At 39.3% G+C, this 17,379-nt stretch overlaps 2 protein-coding genes across 2 annotated transcripts; both read right to left on the minus strand.

The window, feature by feature from the left end:
• Window positions 1-2,737: 2,737 nt before the first annotated feature.
• On the minus strand, window positions 2,738-10,932 carry LOC144660116 (capsule biosynthesis protein CapA-like). The gene is made up of 7 exons (XM_078520671.1): window positions 10,684-10,932; window positions 8,263-8,506; window positions 7,078-7,222; window positions 6,051-6,215; window positions 4,884-5,117; window positions 4,565-4,686; window positions 2,738-3,391 (listed from the first exon to the last, which is right to left on the minus strand). Exons 1-7 carry the CDS (start codon window positions 10,742-10,744, stop codon window positions 3,220-3,222), a joined length of 1,143 nt encoding a protein of 380 aa, XP_078376797.1. The 5' UTR covers window positions 10,745-10,932; the 3' UTR covers window positions 2,738-3,219.
• Window positions 10,933-12,399: 1,467 nt separating this feature from the next.
• On the minus strand, window positions 12,400-17,379 carry LOC144661350 (capsule biosynthesis protein CapA-like). The gene is made up of 6 exons (XM_078522074.1): window positions 17,218-17,379; window positions 16,844-16,988; window positions 15,692-15,856; window positions 14,892-15,125; window positions 14,196-14,317; window positions 12,400-12,964 (listed from the first exon to the last, which is right to left on the minus strand). The coding sequence occupies exons 1-6, from the start codon at window positions 17,277-17,279 to the stop codon at window positions 12,811-12,813; spliced, it is 882 nt and encodes a 293-aa protein (XP_078378200.1). The 5' UTR covers window positions 17,280-17,379; the 3' UTR covers window positions 12,400-12,810.

The raw sequence follows: 17,379 nt of genomic DNA on the forward strand, positions 1-17,379 counted from the left end.
TTTGAATTCTCGAAAAGTAGGGTAAGTATATCCAGTTTTAGGACGAAAGTAGAGAAAAAGGGACGTCGAGAAGAGATATTTATATGCTACTATTGATTGAAAAATGTTACCTCAGCTACACATCCCTCAACTTCAAAAGTATCGAGAGTGTGACCAGAGGAGATGCGCACGAGCCATTACAAAACGAGAACAAAAGAGAACTGAGGGCGAGAAAGAAGAATCTTAAAAATTCCACTTAGGCGAAGAAATTTGAACCACCCGCAGGAAACCCAGGTGAGCGAAGAGAAAAGGCATTAACCCCCAGAGAAACCGAGGAGATGCCGTTGCTGCAGCCAAGATGAGAACCCAATTATTGTGCCCGTCTCCGCGAGGAGCCGACACCCAAATAAAAGAGACGAGAGAGCGACTCTGCAGGGAAGACACGATCGCCGGCGACCAGGTTCGCGTCCTCGTCGCTCTTTCGATCATAGCGTGCCCCGAGAGAGAAGGAAAGAAGATGGAGCCACATCAAAAAGGAGAAGAAGGCAGAGGTAGAAAAAGATGAGTAAGAGAGAAGACACCAAGTGGCACCGCCAAAGGAAACTCCCAAGTCTACCCAGCCGAGCAAAGAAACAAGAAAGAAGAAGACGGAGGAGAAGACGAGACGTTGCAGTGTCAACAATGCCCTGCTGCTCAGGAAGAAAGAGAAGAAGAGAAGGAACAGTCCAGACCGAAGTGCGCCCTAGAATAGAATATAAAAAATATTTTGAATAATTTTAATGGAACAGAATGTGACAGGAGGAAGAAGAGCGGAGAGGCCACCCGTAGCAAGAGGAAGGCCAACCATTGAAGTGATATAGAAAAAAGACATAAAAATGAACAAACAAAAAGAAAAATCCCCAGATGTAAAAAGAAATGAAGCAAGTACCTAGAAACACACAAAAAAGAATAAATAAAAATAATGATAATAAATAAAAATGATATAAAAATAATTTGTTGACTCCTAAAAAAAGGTGCCACGAGACATGTCAAAAGACACTACACGAAAACCCAGGAGCGGGGGCCGCCCCCGGCCCCCTACCGGGCCCGCCCCGGACCCGGGGGGGCCACGCGGCCCCCACACCCCCCGCGAGGGGGGCAGGTAACATAGTTACCTGCTATTTTGGGTTTTTAACCTTCTATGAAAAATCTTAGCAAGAACCCTGCCGGGTTTGTAAGTTCATGAAAGCTACATAAACTAGACCAAACTACCCTTTAGTCTACTATGTACGATTCTTCGATGAAACCGTGCTTTGGTGTACTTGCTTGGCGACTAAAATCGGTTTCGCTCATAGCGATTTTCAAAGTCAAATCAGAAATGTAAAGAAAAACACAAGATAACAGCCAATGTGTTTTTGAAAGAAAATGCAATCGAAGTTTTGCTGGTCAACACCATTCGACTGAAAATGGTTATACAAATAAGCCCAGATAACGCTGAGACCAATCGAGGTTTGTGTGAAGAATCGCCATCAAATTAATTGCCTAACATATTCAAGAAGGACAGACAGCATTAAAAAATATATATAAAAGCCGTTTTCAAATTTATAAAAGGCCAAGATCAGTGGTTTCTTTGATCTTTATACCAGAATGTTTATCAGTGAGCACATTTTTTGCGGCAGTTGAGAAATAACTACCCATTTCAGTGCAGAGGTGAAAAAAAATATATTTTTACTGAGGTTATATTAAATGCGTTGAGGTCAAAGCATTTTACTCAGAATTTTGGAAGCTCTCGGGTGCAACTTAACTGTGCAAAGCCACATTTGAAAGCGAATATACTCTGGCTTGTTTTAATGCTTACACGGTAGACATTAAAATTAAATTATAAGCTGAGATGTATACACGGCAGTCAGAAATTTCACAAATTTCGACGGAAAGTCGTATTCATACATCTTGAGAGTGTTTTTTTTTTTGAAAACGCCAAGCGATCCAAAATATATTTTTTTTGAAATTGGTGAATTTTTGGAACTCGAGCATATTCTCTCATTTAGAAATGTTGTACTGATGTTCTATTAATGTTTTACTAATGTTTTATCACACATACCAACCAAAATACAGAGCCTTTAACCCTATTCAGACCGGGTTTTTTTGGATCTTTTCAGACCGAAGGAGGATTGCGCAACCCCACCCCACACAGCTGATTTTGTTCCAAAGGAGTCACACAAAAACTGCAAAAAAGACATTACAAGATACAATGTGAAAACAAAATGTCGGTCAACATCCGCGGATAACAGTGTACTGTTACCCGCAAAGACCAATTGAAGGCAAACTGGGCGTCGCTCAAGTTTTTTTCAACCCCCTAAAAATTCCATTCTTCATACCAGACCGGTCTAAACCTTCAACAGAGCAGTGAGGGCGTTTTTTCTATTGAATTTCTTCACGTGAATGTGACCTCGACTTTCACGGTTAAAAATAAGTACGTTTTTATCTTTGGTGAAACGTTCAAACTCCGTAATTTATAACCCAAAACGTAACGACGCGCCTCCCCGTCCCTTTCGCTGGGGAGTCTCCTCCCCAGCTCCCTTTCCTGGGATTCAGAAAACGTTTTTCACTGAAAGTTGGAACTAAAAACATGGCTTTATATGTTTTTAATGATTTATTTTTGAGAAAACGAATCTCTTAATATCGAGAAATAGCCACAAAAAAGTTTTGATATAGATGCGAGATAAATCTTAGTTTGTCCTTGTCTAATTTGAAAAAAGTAAATTCTATATCTAACAGTAAAATTCAAGCGCATTACTGGGATACGAGCCGAATCACGCACCGTGGCCTTTATTTTATTTTATTTTATTGTATTTAAACTGGACAAACAACCTCGAGAAAAAAAAATATGAAATAGCCACAGCAACTGACTGATCAAAAAATATCTCATCACAAAGAAACTCATCGACCTGCGGGAGCCTTACAAGAATGAAAAAAATGGAGAAGTTTAACTTGCAAAATTGTCGAGCCTGTAAGAAGTGCAAAAGCGGGACGGTGGACAAAAAAACCCTCCACACTAGCACCCAGACTGCCAGGTGTGTGATTTTTAAAAAGACGTTTTCGCTTATTTCGTTCCTTCGTCAGCTGAAAACAACATTTCTTGGTTATTACCACAAAACACGAGCCACAGTCGACTCCATTCAAGCCGACAGAAGGATTTAGCCTTTAAGCGGAAAGTAATATTTCTAGTTGAGGGGAGCTTTTTAGAAGAAAGGAAGCTTTCTAATATTCGTGATTTTCTTTCCAACTCTTGTGACATTCTTGGCATTGCTTATCCTCAACTCCGCAAACAGTAATCCATTTCGCGTTCTTGTTAGGCTCGGGATGAATTCGCTTGGTTTTATGATCAAATGCGATCTTCAAAGGCAGATATTTTGCTTCCACGACACCATTCCTAAAACAACAAGAGCAAAATGAATATCATAAAGAGGAGCCGTTTAGCGAAAATTACCTTAAAAAAAATACGCCGTCCAGGAATGGGCAAAAAAAGTTAGCACTTGTAATACCCAGAGACAGGATGAAACTTAAGGCACATAGTAAATATAATAAATAGTGAAGTAAAATGGAAGCGCTACTGAGGTTTCTCTGAAAATATTAATTTACCAGAACAGAAGCTTATTGAAACATTTTTAACATTTGCTTATCACAGTCAAGATAAAGAAAAAAAGAAACAAAAGCATTATAGAATAATGTAATATGTAACCATCATCTAACAGAACCAAATAAATTAGTTGCTCTGTTTCGCAAATAAAGTGAGCACTTAAAAGGAAAAAGAGTTAAGCTAATGCAAATACCTGAGTGTAGTAATATATTGAAGGGTAAAAAAAAACTTCAAACGGTTTTAATCTTTGTCAAGAGTTGTAACTCAAAGCTTGGCTAATTAAGTTTGTTTGCAACTCAGTGGTGTACTTTATAGCAAAAATGTTGTATACAAAAATGATCGAATTAAAAATATTTTAAAGTGTTGAGAAAGTCGTTTGTAGTGAGATATTTTAATCTAAAGAATTAAATGACATTTCTAAACCGAATGACCAAACATTAACTGATTAAATAGCTGATGTGCCTATTGCACAGTTTATTTTATTATCTATTAATTTCATTTTTAATAAGCTTCTTAATCTCTTTTTCAGTCATGTGTACGTTATTGTAAATAGGTAGGTTTTTAATCACTCATATTTTTAGTGTGTTAGTTTGCCGTTCTTTCGTAAATTATTTGCTGCTTTTCTACTTTATTCACTCGCTCTTGTTGTGCGTACAAGTATTATTAAGTAAACTTTTCGCATCAATCCTTTTGTTTTGCGTAGTTAATTTAACTATGGCATTTCTGTTGTTTTTGTAGGCACCGCTGATTATTTCTTGTTCATAAAGCTCGCCAAATTTGCTGTTTTCAACCATTTTTCTGATGAAACTTTCGCTTCCCGGAGGAAAATTTTACGGTGAGCGGCACTTGCCACACTCATTGCCTCAGGCATAGGTATATGAGCTGATAACCGGGATTCAGTAAACCAATCAGAAAGCTAGAAATGCAATATCCGAAGTTTAGAATTTAATAATGAGTAATATGCACCTTGAGACGGTGATTTTTAGCATCTGAGACGCTTTTAAATTGTCACAGTTTCCAAGAACGAAGTGTTCGTATGATTCTATCATCAGTTTATTGGATTTCCTACCAAATCCTCCATACAAATTCTGAAAATAAAAGCAACGTCATAAACATGTGTCTCGTTAAAAAACTACAGAGAGAAGGTGGCAATAACAATAGAAATCATACAAAGTACAAAGGAGAAGTCATATGAAGTATCCTTCTAATATCTATAATGGCTTCCTTTCTTTGGTTTTAGGTTTACGACATTCAACTGTTGGTAATCGCCGTGCGAACACATTACCGGGTTGCTGGCACTCAAAGGACGGTTCGGGTAAAACAAGAAATTCCCCAAACTGTAAGCAATAAGCTTGTTGTCCTTGATACAATGAGGCTGTAGCACGTGCGGATGTGCTCCAATGATGATCTGCACACCAAGGGACATCAGGTGTTTGTTTATACGATGCTGGTAGGGAAGTGCTCTTAATGAACGTTCTTTGCCATAGTGCATAAAGACGACTACGATGTCCACGTTTGCCTTTAGAAGTAAAAATATCAACGTTAGTGTCATTAAAGATGTGTTTATTGTTCATCGTGGTGTAAGGTAGTACAAATGGACGTTTATTCGTCTGTCTCACGATGGAATCGCTTTGAGTTTTTAATCTCGACGTTTCGACTGCAATACTGCTAGTCTTCATCAACGTTCATCTTTTCTATCAACGTTAGTGTTTGGTGTCCTCGATGAGGCCAATGAGCTAGAGGCTTTTTTAATGACGCTGAGCCAGGACTAATCTTTCTAATTTGCTGAACAGCATTTACATTCTGGTATAGGTTTTGTTTCTGAATAAGAAGAAAAAATCGTAAATACGTTCTAAACGTCCTTTAAAAACTTTGGGAAAAAACGAAAAAATGTCGCCATTCTGTTAATGATCTTAAACCACTGCGCATGTACAATAGCTCAGCCAATCAGACTGCAGTATTTGCATAAATATGCCAACAAAATTTTACTAATTTTGTTTAGAACAACCGTCGTTCTAAAGTTGGACACAATTGTATTCCAACGCTCGGTACATCAGTGAAGTGGCGATTAAAAAAAACCCTGCCATTAAGACCTCTTAGCGGAACACGACTCCACAAACAAATTTGGACTTTACAAACCTAATTATTAAAATAGAGCGGTTTTCACTTGAGTGTCGATCGTAATTCGCGTTTGCATTGGTTTTGCATTATTACGCTCAGTGATTGAATTAAAACTCTCGCGCTACTTTCTCAGCCAATCAGAAGTAAAACCAAAACCAATCGTGACTTCGCTCGCGCACGTTTTCCCGCGCTTCCTGCCGGCTACATGTATTTGCTTCGCGTTTTGATTGGTTCACTGGATTGTCTATGTCCTTTGTGATTGGCCAGCGTAATAACTGTGCCTTTGGTTTTAAGACACTCAACTGAAAACTGCTCTAAACCTCAGTAAAACCTTCTTTAGCTTGTTGACGTCTCTTGTGGCAATGTCATCTCGATAAATGGCGGGACCAGAGTTGAACAGCATTCTCACTTCGGTGCAGTTTATTTTGGATATAAAAATATCACAATAAGCAAGAAACCCAATCCTAATTCCATTTCTTTCCAAGATCAAAGGCTCCTATAACAATAGTTAAATAAGATATAATTGATAGTTTAGTGTGTTTTAATATAACTTGACAGCCAGGTCTAATATTTCTAAGTTCAGAGTGCCGGTAAGTTCTATTTCGGTCATGCTGATTAGTTGAAAGAAATGTTGTTTGTTTAAAGTAAGCACATTGCCTGGGGGTACTCCCTATAATGGTCTATACGGGGAGGCTCCACCCGAAAGGGGAACCTTTTTCAGGCTTCAGGTATATAAAAGGTTAAAGATTTTACAAGTTTAGATACAGACAATTCTCACTATATAACGGACACCTTCGGGACCACAGTTTGGTGTCCGTAATAGAAAAAGTCGGTAGTAGCGGGAGTTATTTTCAGTAATTTTTATTCACCGGGACTTCAGCTTCTGTCCGTAATAGCAGGGTGTCCGCAAGGCGAGAGTTGACTGTATATGAAAGGATATAGGGAAATTTGTCATTTAGGTGATCAAAAGGGCCTTTAATTTAATTATTTCCAACAGACGAAGCGCTACATGAAAATGACAAGGAATAGTCGTGTATGAAGTCTATCTCATGTCGTGTAGTTACATGAAAGGGGTACTTTTTTGATAAAAGAAATATGAAAGGGATACCTTAACTGTCAAAATGCTATATGAAAGGGTAAGGGGTTGGTCCTCAGGGCGGGGCCTCTCCGTATAAGAAACAATTTTGGAGTACCCGCAGGGGGGGGGGGGACCTTGTAGTGTCAATACCAAATGATACATTTAAAAAGAAAACAATCTTGCAGAGGACGAAATTTTCGACAAATAACTTAAGTAGCACACTTTCCCCTGTCGCCTCCTTCACGCAAACTGTTGCACATTATTTAGTGTGTTACTGTACCTGAGAAGAGTCATATTTTCCATAAGTGACACCAAAGTATTGTATCCCTGTCTTTTTAAGAACTTCCGCAGTATAGTTGGCACCTTCAGATCCAAAGTCGTTTAAATGATTGTTGGCGACTGTGACAGCATCAAATCCTGCAAATCTGAGGAAAAAGGAAACATGACAAACAATCTCTGACAACAAACATATACGTAAAAAAGTTTGAGCTATAAAATAGGCGTACGTACAGACGGCATTTGGCTTCTTATTGACCTAACTAATCTCCCGGGACTAATCTATCTTAGGAGGCCACGCAGCACGAATTTGAGTAGTGGGGGGGGGGGGGACGTGACCGCCTAAGCGTGAGCCATCTAAGAGGGTCCGGGGGGGCATGTTCCCACGGGAAAATGTGCATTTTAATTTCTCTTAGATACCGGAAAATGCATGTCAAAGTAAAGAGTTCAAACGTTCCGCGCTTGTGAAAATTTCGCTTCAAACGGAAAGATTTTTAGTTACGATATCAGCAGTGACTTTTGGGGGGTAGCCATTGCAATTTCACGGGCTTTCCCAACTTCAGAGTTGCGAAGGTTCAAAGCTCTATATGTAGTGACACGGCAGTGCAGACGTTGTGCTCTCTGTCATGATGTGAATGGAAATCAAGATACCTATCCGTATGTGTGGGCTTCCGATATACATCAGTGATGAGCCTCCCATTATATTGAGAAATAAGGGTGTCGAGAAATGACAACTGGCCATTGGATTCGTGCTTGATGGTGAAAGAAATATGCAGGTCGATAGAGTTGGTTGCTTACATTGCCCATTGGCATTCCGGTAAAATTCTGTCCCGGATATTAGCCAACCACTGCTCTAGGCACATGATGTTTTCTACTGTAACAATAAAGGCAGCGAATAAAAATCAGAATACAACAGAACGTTCAAAGCAAGAGTGATTTTGCTATCGAATTCTACGCTGATGAAGAGACAGAAGTCTCGAAACGTCCTAGAAATTTTGTATTTCAGAGCATTAAAATATATTTTTTTTTAATTTTTGTCTGTCGATGTCTGACATTTATCTGTTTTGACTATGCCGGTTTGGACTCTGTTATGGCGGTAGCAGCAGTTTCGATGATTTATTTACATCTGCGATTTATTTTAACCTACTGTGGCTTGAATGTTGCTTTATGACAAAAAACGCATTTTTACCTTAATGCTGGGGCGGCCTTCGGGCTGGCTTGAAGTAAAACTGACTTTTTTTCTTTGTACATGTGGCGATATACATCTTTGTTGACAAAAGGAGACTCCAAATTACCCACTGAAATATCAGCTTCTCTGATGTATGGTGCCACTTCATTGAACGAGTCATTATATGTGTGGTACTTGTGTTCCACGTAATACTTGATCGGAACAGAGAAGGAAATGTCTCCCACAAACAGCAAAGTGACATGTTCTGCGAGATAAAAAAAATTGTGAAATATCATTAGAGTTTCGTGAGCAGGTTAATGGGTTCGGCTACCTGCTGTTAGCTTTCAATAAAGAAACAGGTATTAACAAAAATAAAAGAAGAACTTGTATTTTTTTTTTAACTTTGCGAGTCGTATGATGCATTCTCTTACTGCACGAGAATGGTTTCGTCTAGGGAAAGATTTTTTTTCGTCCTGGGGTTGTACAAAAGTTATTCTTATGCTGGTTCTCATATTATCGCCCCGATCGTTTCTATCGCCGCTGTCGCTTTAAAACGTTTTCTTGCGATCGGGGCGATTATATGAGAACATTACACAGACGATCGCTAGCGTCTGCGACGATTGGGAGATCACTATCGCTTGGATCGCCCGTGTTCTATCTTTCTATTCTCTTTTCCCCCTCTTTGCCGTTCAACTGCAATAACAGTTGTTTTACGATTCGTAGTGACAGTCACGGGAAACATCAGCAAGCTTGGTTTTCATTTGTTAAAGCCTTTCTTTAAACGGGTAAATACTATAGCCGTTCAAATGGATAAAGATTGGATGGCGACCGCAAATAAAGCAAGAAAAAACACGCTTGACGTCGAATTATTTAAAAGCATACGAAAGGTCAACTTCTTAAATTTTATGTCTGTTTGACTGTATTCGAAAAGAATCTCTCTTATTCCTCGTTCGATGGGTTGCTAATTCCCTTTGTTGTTGTTTTTTTTTTCTTTCTTAATCAGTTCGCGGAAGTTTATGTTCGTTAATAAAAATATGTTTTTCAAATACCAAGAGCAAAATAATTCTGCCATGGTACCTTCTTCTGCTCGAGCGTGTTCTAGTGTGTTTTTGCGTGTATTGTCGCACGCTAAGCGTGTCACAGTTAATTAGCACGCTTATGGAAACAAAAGGTTTAGCGTGTTAATGTCTCCGAAACAAAACTTAAGCCCGGGCCAAACGTCGAACTTCACATGACTCGAACCCAATGTAAATAACCAAAAACAATAGGTTTTGCACATTTGCTTTAGGTTCGACTCATGGAAAGTTCGACGTTTGGCCAAGTCCTTTGTGCGTCCTTCATTGTTGAGCGAATTAAATCTGCGCATAGAGCGTGTCTCAGGACACATTAAGCGTGCTTTGTTAGCCTGTTTTCTCGTGAAGGGACGCATCTATCATAATACGTTTTTCAATCATCAGTCAATAAGTTACAAGTATTCAAATATATACTTAGTAAATTTGCATAGAGCTAGGGTGAAATTCTTTTTCCTGTTTTTGAGAAATTGGCAAGCTAGTTCCAGAAACTCCCTTGGCCGTTTACATTAAAATAGCATGGCATTTCTGATTAGGATAAAAAACGAACTGAAATTAAAAAAATAAAAATCACTATGTATATATCACTCTACTGAGCTAATCGAGGACACTCTAAATAAACAAACAAATATTGTAAATGAAAGGGAAACTTTTTAAAAATCACAGCTGCCTTGGCAGGAGGCTGACCACCGGCTATTTACAAAGCGAGGAAAATACCAGCAAGCTTAGTCTTTATCTGTTCAAACCTAAAGGTTAAATTGCACTTTTGCCATACAAACTCGAAGAGAGTTCTGCTCTCAGACCGTTAAAAATATTTACTACGTTTTCATTTTGACTTATCATACAACGGGCTAAGATCATCAGCGTTTCTTCAAATATATCGGGCCCAAGGAAGTCCCAAAGTTAACCTATGCAAGTCTCGCATTGAATGGATGTTTTAACTACGTTCTATAATATCATAATACTTCGTGGAAGAATGAATTTAGGACGAGCACGTGTTGCTTTTAAAAGGCTTAAATAGCTTAAATGTAAAAACATTTGAAGGTTTTGGATTGCAATCCTTTTGAGTTTCTACTTAAACAATTAGACTACTTGCCCTTGTTTAATTCTGTGAGCGAAAAGTCAAACCGACTAATCGCTCATAGCTCATAATGAAAGCTTGGGCTTGTGAAGCTAGTTATTTTGTAAAGAGGTGTTGACCATAAAAAAAAATTGCTCTATTTTTTAAATTGTCAGAATTTTAATTTTGTCTACTTTAATGTTGACTTTGTGCTTTAACATTCTTTAGTTATACACCTATACACAGTTACTGGCTTATTAGTTAATCTGTTGACTCGTTTCGCTGTCAATACTTAGTTTATTTATATCTTACCTTTATTCGCAGTACTGACTGTGTATGACATGGACATCAAGAAATAAATGATAAAATTCATAACAGAATGACCACTGGCAAAGAAACCCCAGAGAGATTTACTTTGGTGATTGTGCTGTCAACCAAAGTTAAGAAGTTTATCTCGCGAAGTGGAGCGTCCCGCTTAGTTAAATTTAAAATTCTGGTACCAGGCCCGTTGATAGGCGGACCTTTCCAACAAACAAGGCAATAGACCTTATCACGGTTTTCGACGCCATCTTGACAGGTTGGCAACACCGTTATAAATTACAGTGTTTGTATGAAAATCCGATGACAAATTATTTTTTTCAAAAATAGATTTCCAGACAACTTATGAATGGTAATTTAAGATACTAGGCAAAAGTTTAAACTCGCCAAGTTTAAAGAATAAAGCAAAAGGTTTTTTTTCGCCAAATTTGAAGGATGTAGCTGGACTTGAAAGCGTTCAGTAACGTTTTTAAATTTTCCATACATTTTTCTATATTATTTTCATGCGAACCGCGTCAATTTGCGAAAAAATAGAACTGGGCCTAGCGGAAGTAAAGATGGCATCAGTACCCGTTGCCGCTTTCAAGCAACCTGCAGATACAAGAAAAGCAGGCCCTGAGTATTATTTTTGTTGTTGTTGTATTGTGTGGTAAAAATGAAACTGTTCAACACCGTTAACATGTTGACATTCAGACAACTCAAACGCTAAGTTAAAAAAAATCTTTTGGAGTCGACTGGAGATGCACGTCGAAAAAATTGGCGTGGCTCAAGTTGTATTTTAACCCTAAAAGATAGCATGTGAGGGCCTTTTTTGTTAAACAGTTAGAAATAGTGACGCTCCTGTATACCCTACAGCAAGACCAAATAGCACAAGGGGACGAGCGCCGGGAGGACGGCGGGACGGGAGAGGGGCGAGGAGCAGAGCAGGGCGAGAGAGACGACGAGCCAGGAGGAGGAGACCCCGAGCGAGCGACGAACGGAAGAGCGGACGAGCCACACAGGGGAGCCCCCCGCACCGGAGACGACGGAGCCGAGGACGACCCAGACGAGCCAGGACAGGCCACGACGAGACGACGGCAGGGAGACGCAAGCGACCCACGACCGCGGACGAAGAGAGAGCGGGACACGCGAGTCGCGACACCGACCGAGGGCGACACAGGCGGGAGGAGCCGCCGGCAGCCCGGAACGGCACGACACGGACGCCACCGCCGCAGGACGGACGAGGACAAGCGTGGGAACACGGTCGCGAGGCACCGGCGGCCACAGCCGCGCAGCGACGCACAACAGGAACGAACGATCCCGAACCACCCGGGAGCAACAGCCAAAACAAAGAGCAGCGCAGCGCAAAGCGCACGCAAGCATAGACTCAAAAACCGTAATTGAGACGACCAGCAACCCTGTTTTTTTCCGTTAACATGGAATTCCCCTCCCCCTTTGTCGTCATTCAATTGAAGTTTTCAACTTATTCTGAGTTAAAACTCCACAAATGGCTTTTACGTCTTTTACGTTATTTTTTTTTTTCAAAAATTTACCAATAAAAAAAAGAGAAAAAAAATCCATAAATAAGTTTGGAAATATATTTCAATAATATATCTGAGTTCATCTTCAGTTGCGATACCTTGAAATAAAAAACTATTACCAGATAGAAAACGACACAATGAGAGGCCATGCTAAGCCGAGCCATGCACGCAACCTGGCCTTTATCCACTACAAACACAACCAAAGTGTGCAATGTCCCACAGTTGATAAACTATTCCGAAAGAAATGACGAATAAACCCAGCAGCCGACTGATTACAAAAATTGTCTTCTTAAAAGATACACGACCTACCAAGGGCCTTACAAGAGTGAAAACATGGCAAGTTAACAAAGTTAATTTTTAGAAGAGGTCAATGGGGAACTTCGACAAACCAAAGTGACATTTATCTACCCCTCCCACACGGACACCCAGAATGCCAGATGTGTGCAATTAAAAATGGTTTTCGCTTACTTCGTCCCTCAACCAGCGAAAACAACACTTCTTCTTGCTAATTAACTACCAGCAAAATTGAGTTACAGTTATCTACTTTAGGGTATTGAGTTAACTAGGAAACAGGAAGCTCTCTAATCGTCGTAATCTTTTTTCAACTCTTGTGACATTCTTGACATTGCTTATCCTCGACTCCGCAAACAGTAATCCATTTCGCGTTCTTGTTAGACTCGGGATGAATTCGCTTGGTTTTATGATCGAATGCAATCTTCACAGGCAAATATTTTGCTTCCAAAATACCATTCCGCCTAAAAATAAACAAGAACAAAAACAAATATGCTCATTTACAGTGATAGGAGGCCCATTATATATACTCAGGTATGTGCATTTGCTCCTCTCAAGATTGAGAAATCTCGTTCACAAATCTAGTAGTAGATAACCGTTTCGTTCTCCCTGAGATTCGGCAGCATTTTGTAACATAGAGGTCAAAATTATTTAATGCTATTTGGCTGAGACAGAGGAAATGTTTCAGTAATTTCGATAATTGTCCGGGGCAAAATAACTTGAAGAATAAATCTTTGTTCGCTGCGTGGCACTTCTAACTGTCAATATTGCGAAAAAAAGTGTATTGTAAGTGCCAAAAATGTAATTATAAACCAAACGTTTCGGGCTTAGCCCTTCATAAGTGGTGAATTGGTCGTAAATAAAACGACCGTTAAAAATACGCCACGAGAGTATGTATTTAAAGTCATGTCTCTAGCACGCGCGCGCGCGAGAACCTCAATAGAAACGGAATTCTAAGTTGAGGCCATTCTCGACTCCAGAGCTCTTTTCTTTTGCGCATGACTGACGGGGAGAAGAGGCGGGCCCCCCCGGAAAACTTTTTTTTTAAAAACCCCCCCCAATTTGTTTTGCTTTTTTTTTTTTTTTTTTTTTTTTGTCAAAAAAATTTTGGCCCGGGGGCGCGCGGATGGCAGGTGCCAAGTTGGAAAATTAAGCGCATCTCCTGCCGCTTTCTTTGCTTGTTACCGCTGCAGAGCTTGACGCCGCGGACCTGTGTGTCCGCTGAGCTGTGTCCGTTTGAGCTGAAATGCTCTGCGACGGGGAGGCCAGGCGCACTCTTGGTAATGCTTCTTAGATGTTCCCCAAAACGTTCCCTTAGAGTGCGCCCGGTTGACCCTGGTTGGACGAGCAGGAAAATAATTTGTTATTGACCGGGCGCGCTGTCTTTGGTTGGCTTCTTGAGGGTGGGATTTTGAGCAGAAATTTCAAACGCATCGCTCGCTTGTACGTCGCTTCCGAATTTGACAACAGTTTCCGGATTTAAAGGAATGGAAAACGGGCGATAGCTTGAAATTTCAAAAGCTGAATCTCATGAAACGGAAGAATATTTCATATGGAAACTAGAACATTTGCATCAGGTAGATTGAATTAAAAGTTACACTTAAAACAAGTTCCATAATATTTATAAAATAAATATTGCGCAATAATTGGCTCAATGTGCCTTTTGCACGGCCTAGAATGGTAACTGTTATGCACCTTGAGACGGTTACTTTTAGCATCTGGGACGCTTTTAAACTGTCACAGTTTCCAAGAACGAAGTGTTCGTATGATTCTATCAATAGTTTATTGGATTTCATACCAAATCCTCCATACACTTTCTGAAAATAAATAAATAAATAAATAAATCACTTTATTTAAGTGTCAGTGTATTTAGCACTTTTGTGCTAATTGTGGAAATTGTAAATAGATAAACAAATATTGCAAATCGAACATAAACTTGTTTAAAACCTCAACAAGCATGGAAGAGTTAAATTCGGGACGACCGAAGACAAATCCATCTAGTGGCAGGGAGGCGGATTTGAACCCGGAGCCACCGGATTACAAGTCCAGTACCCTACCTCTAGGGCGCGTCGCCTCCTTAGTCATGCCGTCAGAATGGCGTACAAATTCAACAACAACAACTGCTGGAGCTATATATAGAGATCGGTGAAAGGAATTTTTTACAACATTGCTAATGATCTAGAAAAGGACAATCAAGACACACAGTTTAACTGGTCTATTACACTCGTGGTAACTCTCTTTGGCGGTGTCAGGATGAACAATACCCCTACCATTCAACCTGTAATTTCACCACGTATCGCCTGGCTTATAAAATATAAAAAGAGCAATACTAAATGGAAATGTTTTTTTCATAGCATTATTGTTGTTTTAACAAACGTACGAATACATTACCGGATTGTTGCCACCCAATGGACGGTTTGGGTAAAACAAGAAATTCCCCAAACTGTATGCTATAAGCTTGTTGTCCATGATACAATGAGGCTGTAGCACGTGCGGATGTGCTCCAATGATGATTTCTACACCAAGGGACATCAGATGTTTGTTTGTATGGTGCTGGTAGGGGAGTGGTCTTAAGGCACGTTCTTGGCCATAGTGCAGAAAGACGACTACAATGTCTACGTTATCCTTTGGAAATTAAAATATCCAGGTTAGTGTTCTTTGCCTTCAATGAGGCCAATGAAGTATACGCTTCTTTGTTAAAGGTCCAGATTCTGGACTTTTTACGGACGACTCGTCAAATAAATATACTAGTCGAATCAAATAAATGTGGTGTTGCGGGCTTCTCTTGAGCCCACAGTAAACCTCAGTAAAAATCTTCTTTAGCTTCCTGATATCCCTTAAGCTTGTGGCAATTTCACGTCGATGATGATGCCAGGACCAGAGTTGAAGCATTCTCATTTTGGTTTGTTTCTAGACAAGGAATAATTTGTTGAATACGTTCACATGCTTAACTGGGTTTTGATTTGCTTCACAACCTACGTCAATATCAATTTGGGCTACTTTTACTATTGGTTTTATTAGTCTACACCATAACTATGTCAAGTAACAGCCGTCGCTCCAAAGTCAAACACAATTGCATTAAAACGATTGGTACATTGTGAAGAAGCAACTGAACCGCGCCTTAACTTTCGACTCAACAAACAAATTTGGACTGTAAAAACTTAAATATTTAATATAAACCTCAGTAAAACCTTCTTTAGCTTGTTGACGTCTCTTGTGGCAATGTCATCCCGATAAATGGCAGGACCAGAGTTGAACAGCATTCTCATTTCGGTGCAGTTCTCGTTTTTGGATAAGGTATCACAATAAGCAAGAAACCCAATCCTGATTCCATTTTTTTCTAAGATCAAAGGCTCCTATAACAATAGTTATAATAGTTTATATAGATAATTTATAGTTTTAGTGTGTTTCAACGAGGGCAGCCTTGATACATCTAAAGCTCAGAGTGCCGGCCAGTTTTATTTTGGGTACACTAATTCGATAAAAGTGATGTTTGGTGTTGGTTCTTTGTTTGAAGTAAGCACCTTGTAGTGTTAATACCAAATAATACATTAAAAGAAAACAATTTTGCTGATGACGAAAGTTTCGACCAATGACTCAAGTAGTACCCCTTCTCCTGTCTCCTTCTTCGCGTAAACTTTTTTAAATTATTCAGTGTTTTCTGTATCTGAGAAGTGTCATATTTTCCATAAATCATACCAAAATATTTTATCCCTCTCTTCCTAAATACTTCCACATATAGTGAATCCTACAGGCTTGGATATGCAACACTCTTTTTATTTTACAAGAATATTGATTTTCCGACCAAGGCTGAATATTTTTATTTTTATGCCGATTTAAGACTGAAAATATTCTTATGAACATTCTTAGATAATGCCGTTTGACATTTTCGTTTTAAAATGTATTGGGGTATCAATTACAAGTTTTTGGTGTCCAGATCTGTATCGTGTTACATTGTTCATGTGTTCCATCGGTTTTTGTTGCAGCCAGCAAGGTCAAGATATCGCGTCAGACGACACTTGGCCGTTTTGGCTTTAAAAAAGCATTCCTCACAGAGATACAGTAAAGGAATGAAAATACCTGTTTCAACTAAAAACATATTTAATTGTATTGTATTTAAAAATTTTCAACTGAAAACTACATTCTTTTCAAAATCTCATAAAATATTTTAAAAAAATTCACAAATTTCAACCTCAATATTCTTATAAACTATATTCTTTTAAAATAAAAAGAGTGTATGCCAAAATTTCGACCAATATAGAAACACACCTTCCCCTCTCTCCTCCTTCACATAGCATTTTAAGTGGAGAAACGGCTTCAAATAACTCCCTGTGTTACTGTACCTGAGAAGTGTCATATTTTCCGTACGTGACGCCAAAGTATTGTATCCCTGTCTTTTTAAGTACTTCCACAGTATAGTTGGCACCTTCAGATCCAAAGTCGTTCAAATGATTGTTGGCGACTGTGACAGCATCAAATCCTGCAAAACTTGGGAAAAGAAAGGAATTTTGACAGACAATGACTGTCAACAAAGCTCTACGTCAATTCGCTTGAACTACAAAACATAGCATACAAGACATTTGCCTTCTTTTTAACCAAGCGCGAGGGCCGTGTCTGACCAACTGACTCAATGAGAATATTTTCACAAACTATTAAGAACCAGCAAAAATGTAAATGTGGAGCTTCGCTTTTAGGTTTGGCTAAATCTATATATTACCTCAATGCAGGAGCGGCCTTTGGACTGGCTTCTAGAAGAACTGACTTTTTTCCTTTGTACATGTGGCGATATAAATCTTTGTTTACAAAAGGAGACTCCAAATTACCCACTGAAATATCAGCTTCTCTGATGTATGGTGCAACGTCATTGAACGAGTCATTA

Source organism: Oculina patagonica, chromosome 7 (assembly GCF_052425735.1).
Source record: "Oculina patagonica isolate OP01 chromosome 7, crgOcupat, whole genome shotgun sequence".
Lineage (NCBI taxonomy): Eukaryota > Metazoa > Cnidaria > Anthozoa > Scleractinia > Oculinidae > Oculina > Oculina patagonica.

Coding starts and splice junctions, on each gene's coding strand:
- LOC144661350 (XM_078522074.1), bottom strand. CDS start 17,279: ATGTACAAAGGAAAAAAGTCAGTTCTTCTAGAAGCCAGTCCAAAGGCC. Junction 15,857..16,843: donor GAAAATATGACACTTCTCAG/GTACAGTAACAC, acceptor CTATTGTTATAG/GAGCCTTTGATCTTAGAAAA. Junction 14,318..14,891: donor CATTGGGTGGCAACAATCCG/GTAATGTATTCG, acceptor ATTTATTTTCAG/AAAGTGTATGGAGGATTTGG.
- LOC144660116 (XM_078520671.1), bottom strand. CDS start 10,744: ATGAATTTTATCATTTATTTCTTGATGTCCATGTCATACACAGTCAGT. Junction 8,507..10,683: donor AGTCAGTACTGCGAATAAAG/GTAAGATATAAA, acceptor TTTATCTCGCAG/AACATGTCACTTTGCTGTTT. Junction 3,392..4,564: donor CTAAAAATCACCGTCTCAAG/GTGCATATTACT, acceptor TTGTTGTTTTAG/GAATGGTGTCGTGGAAGCAA.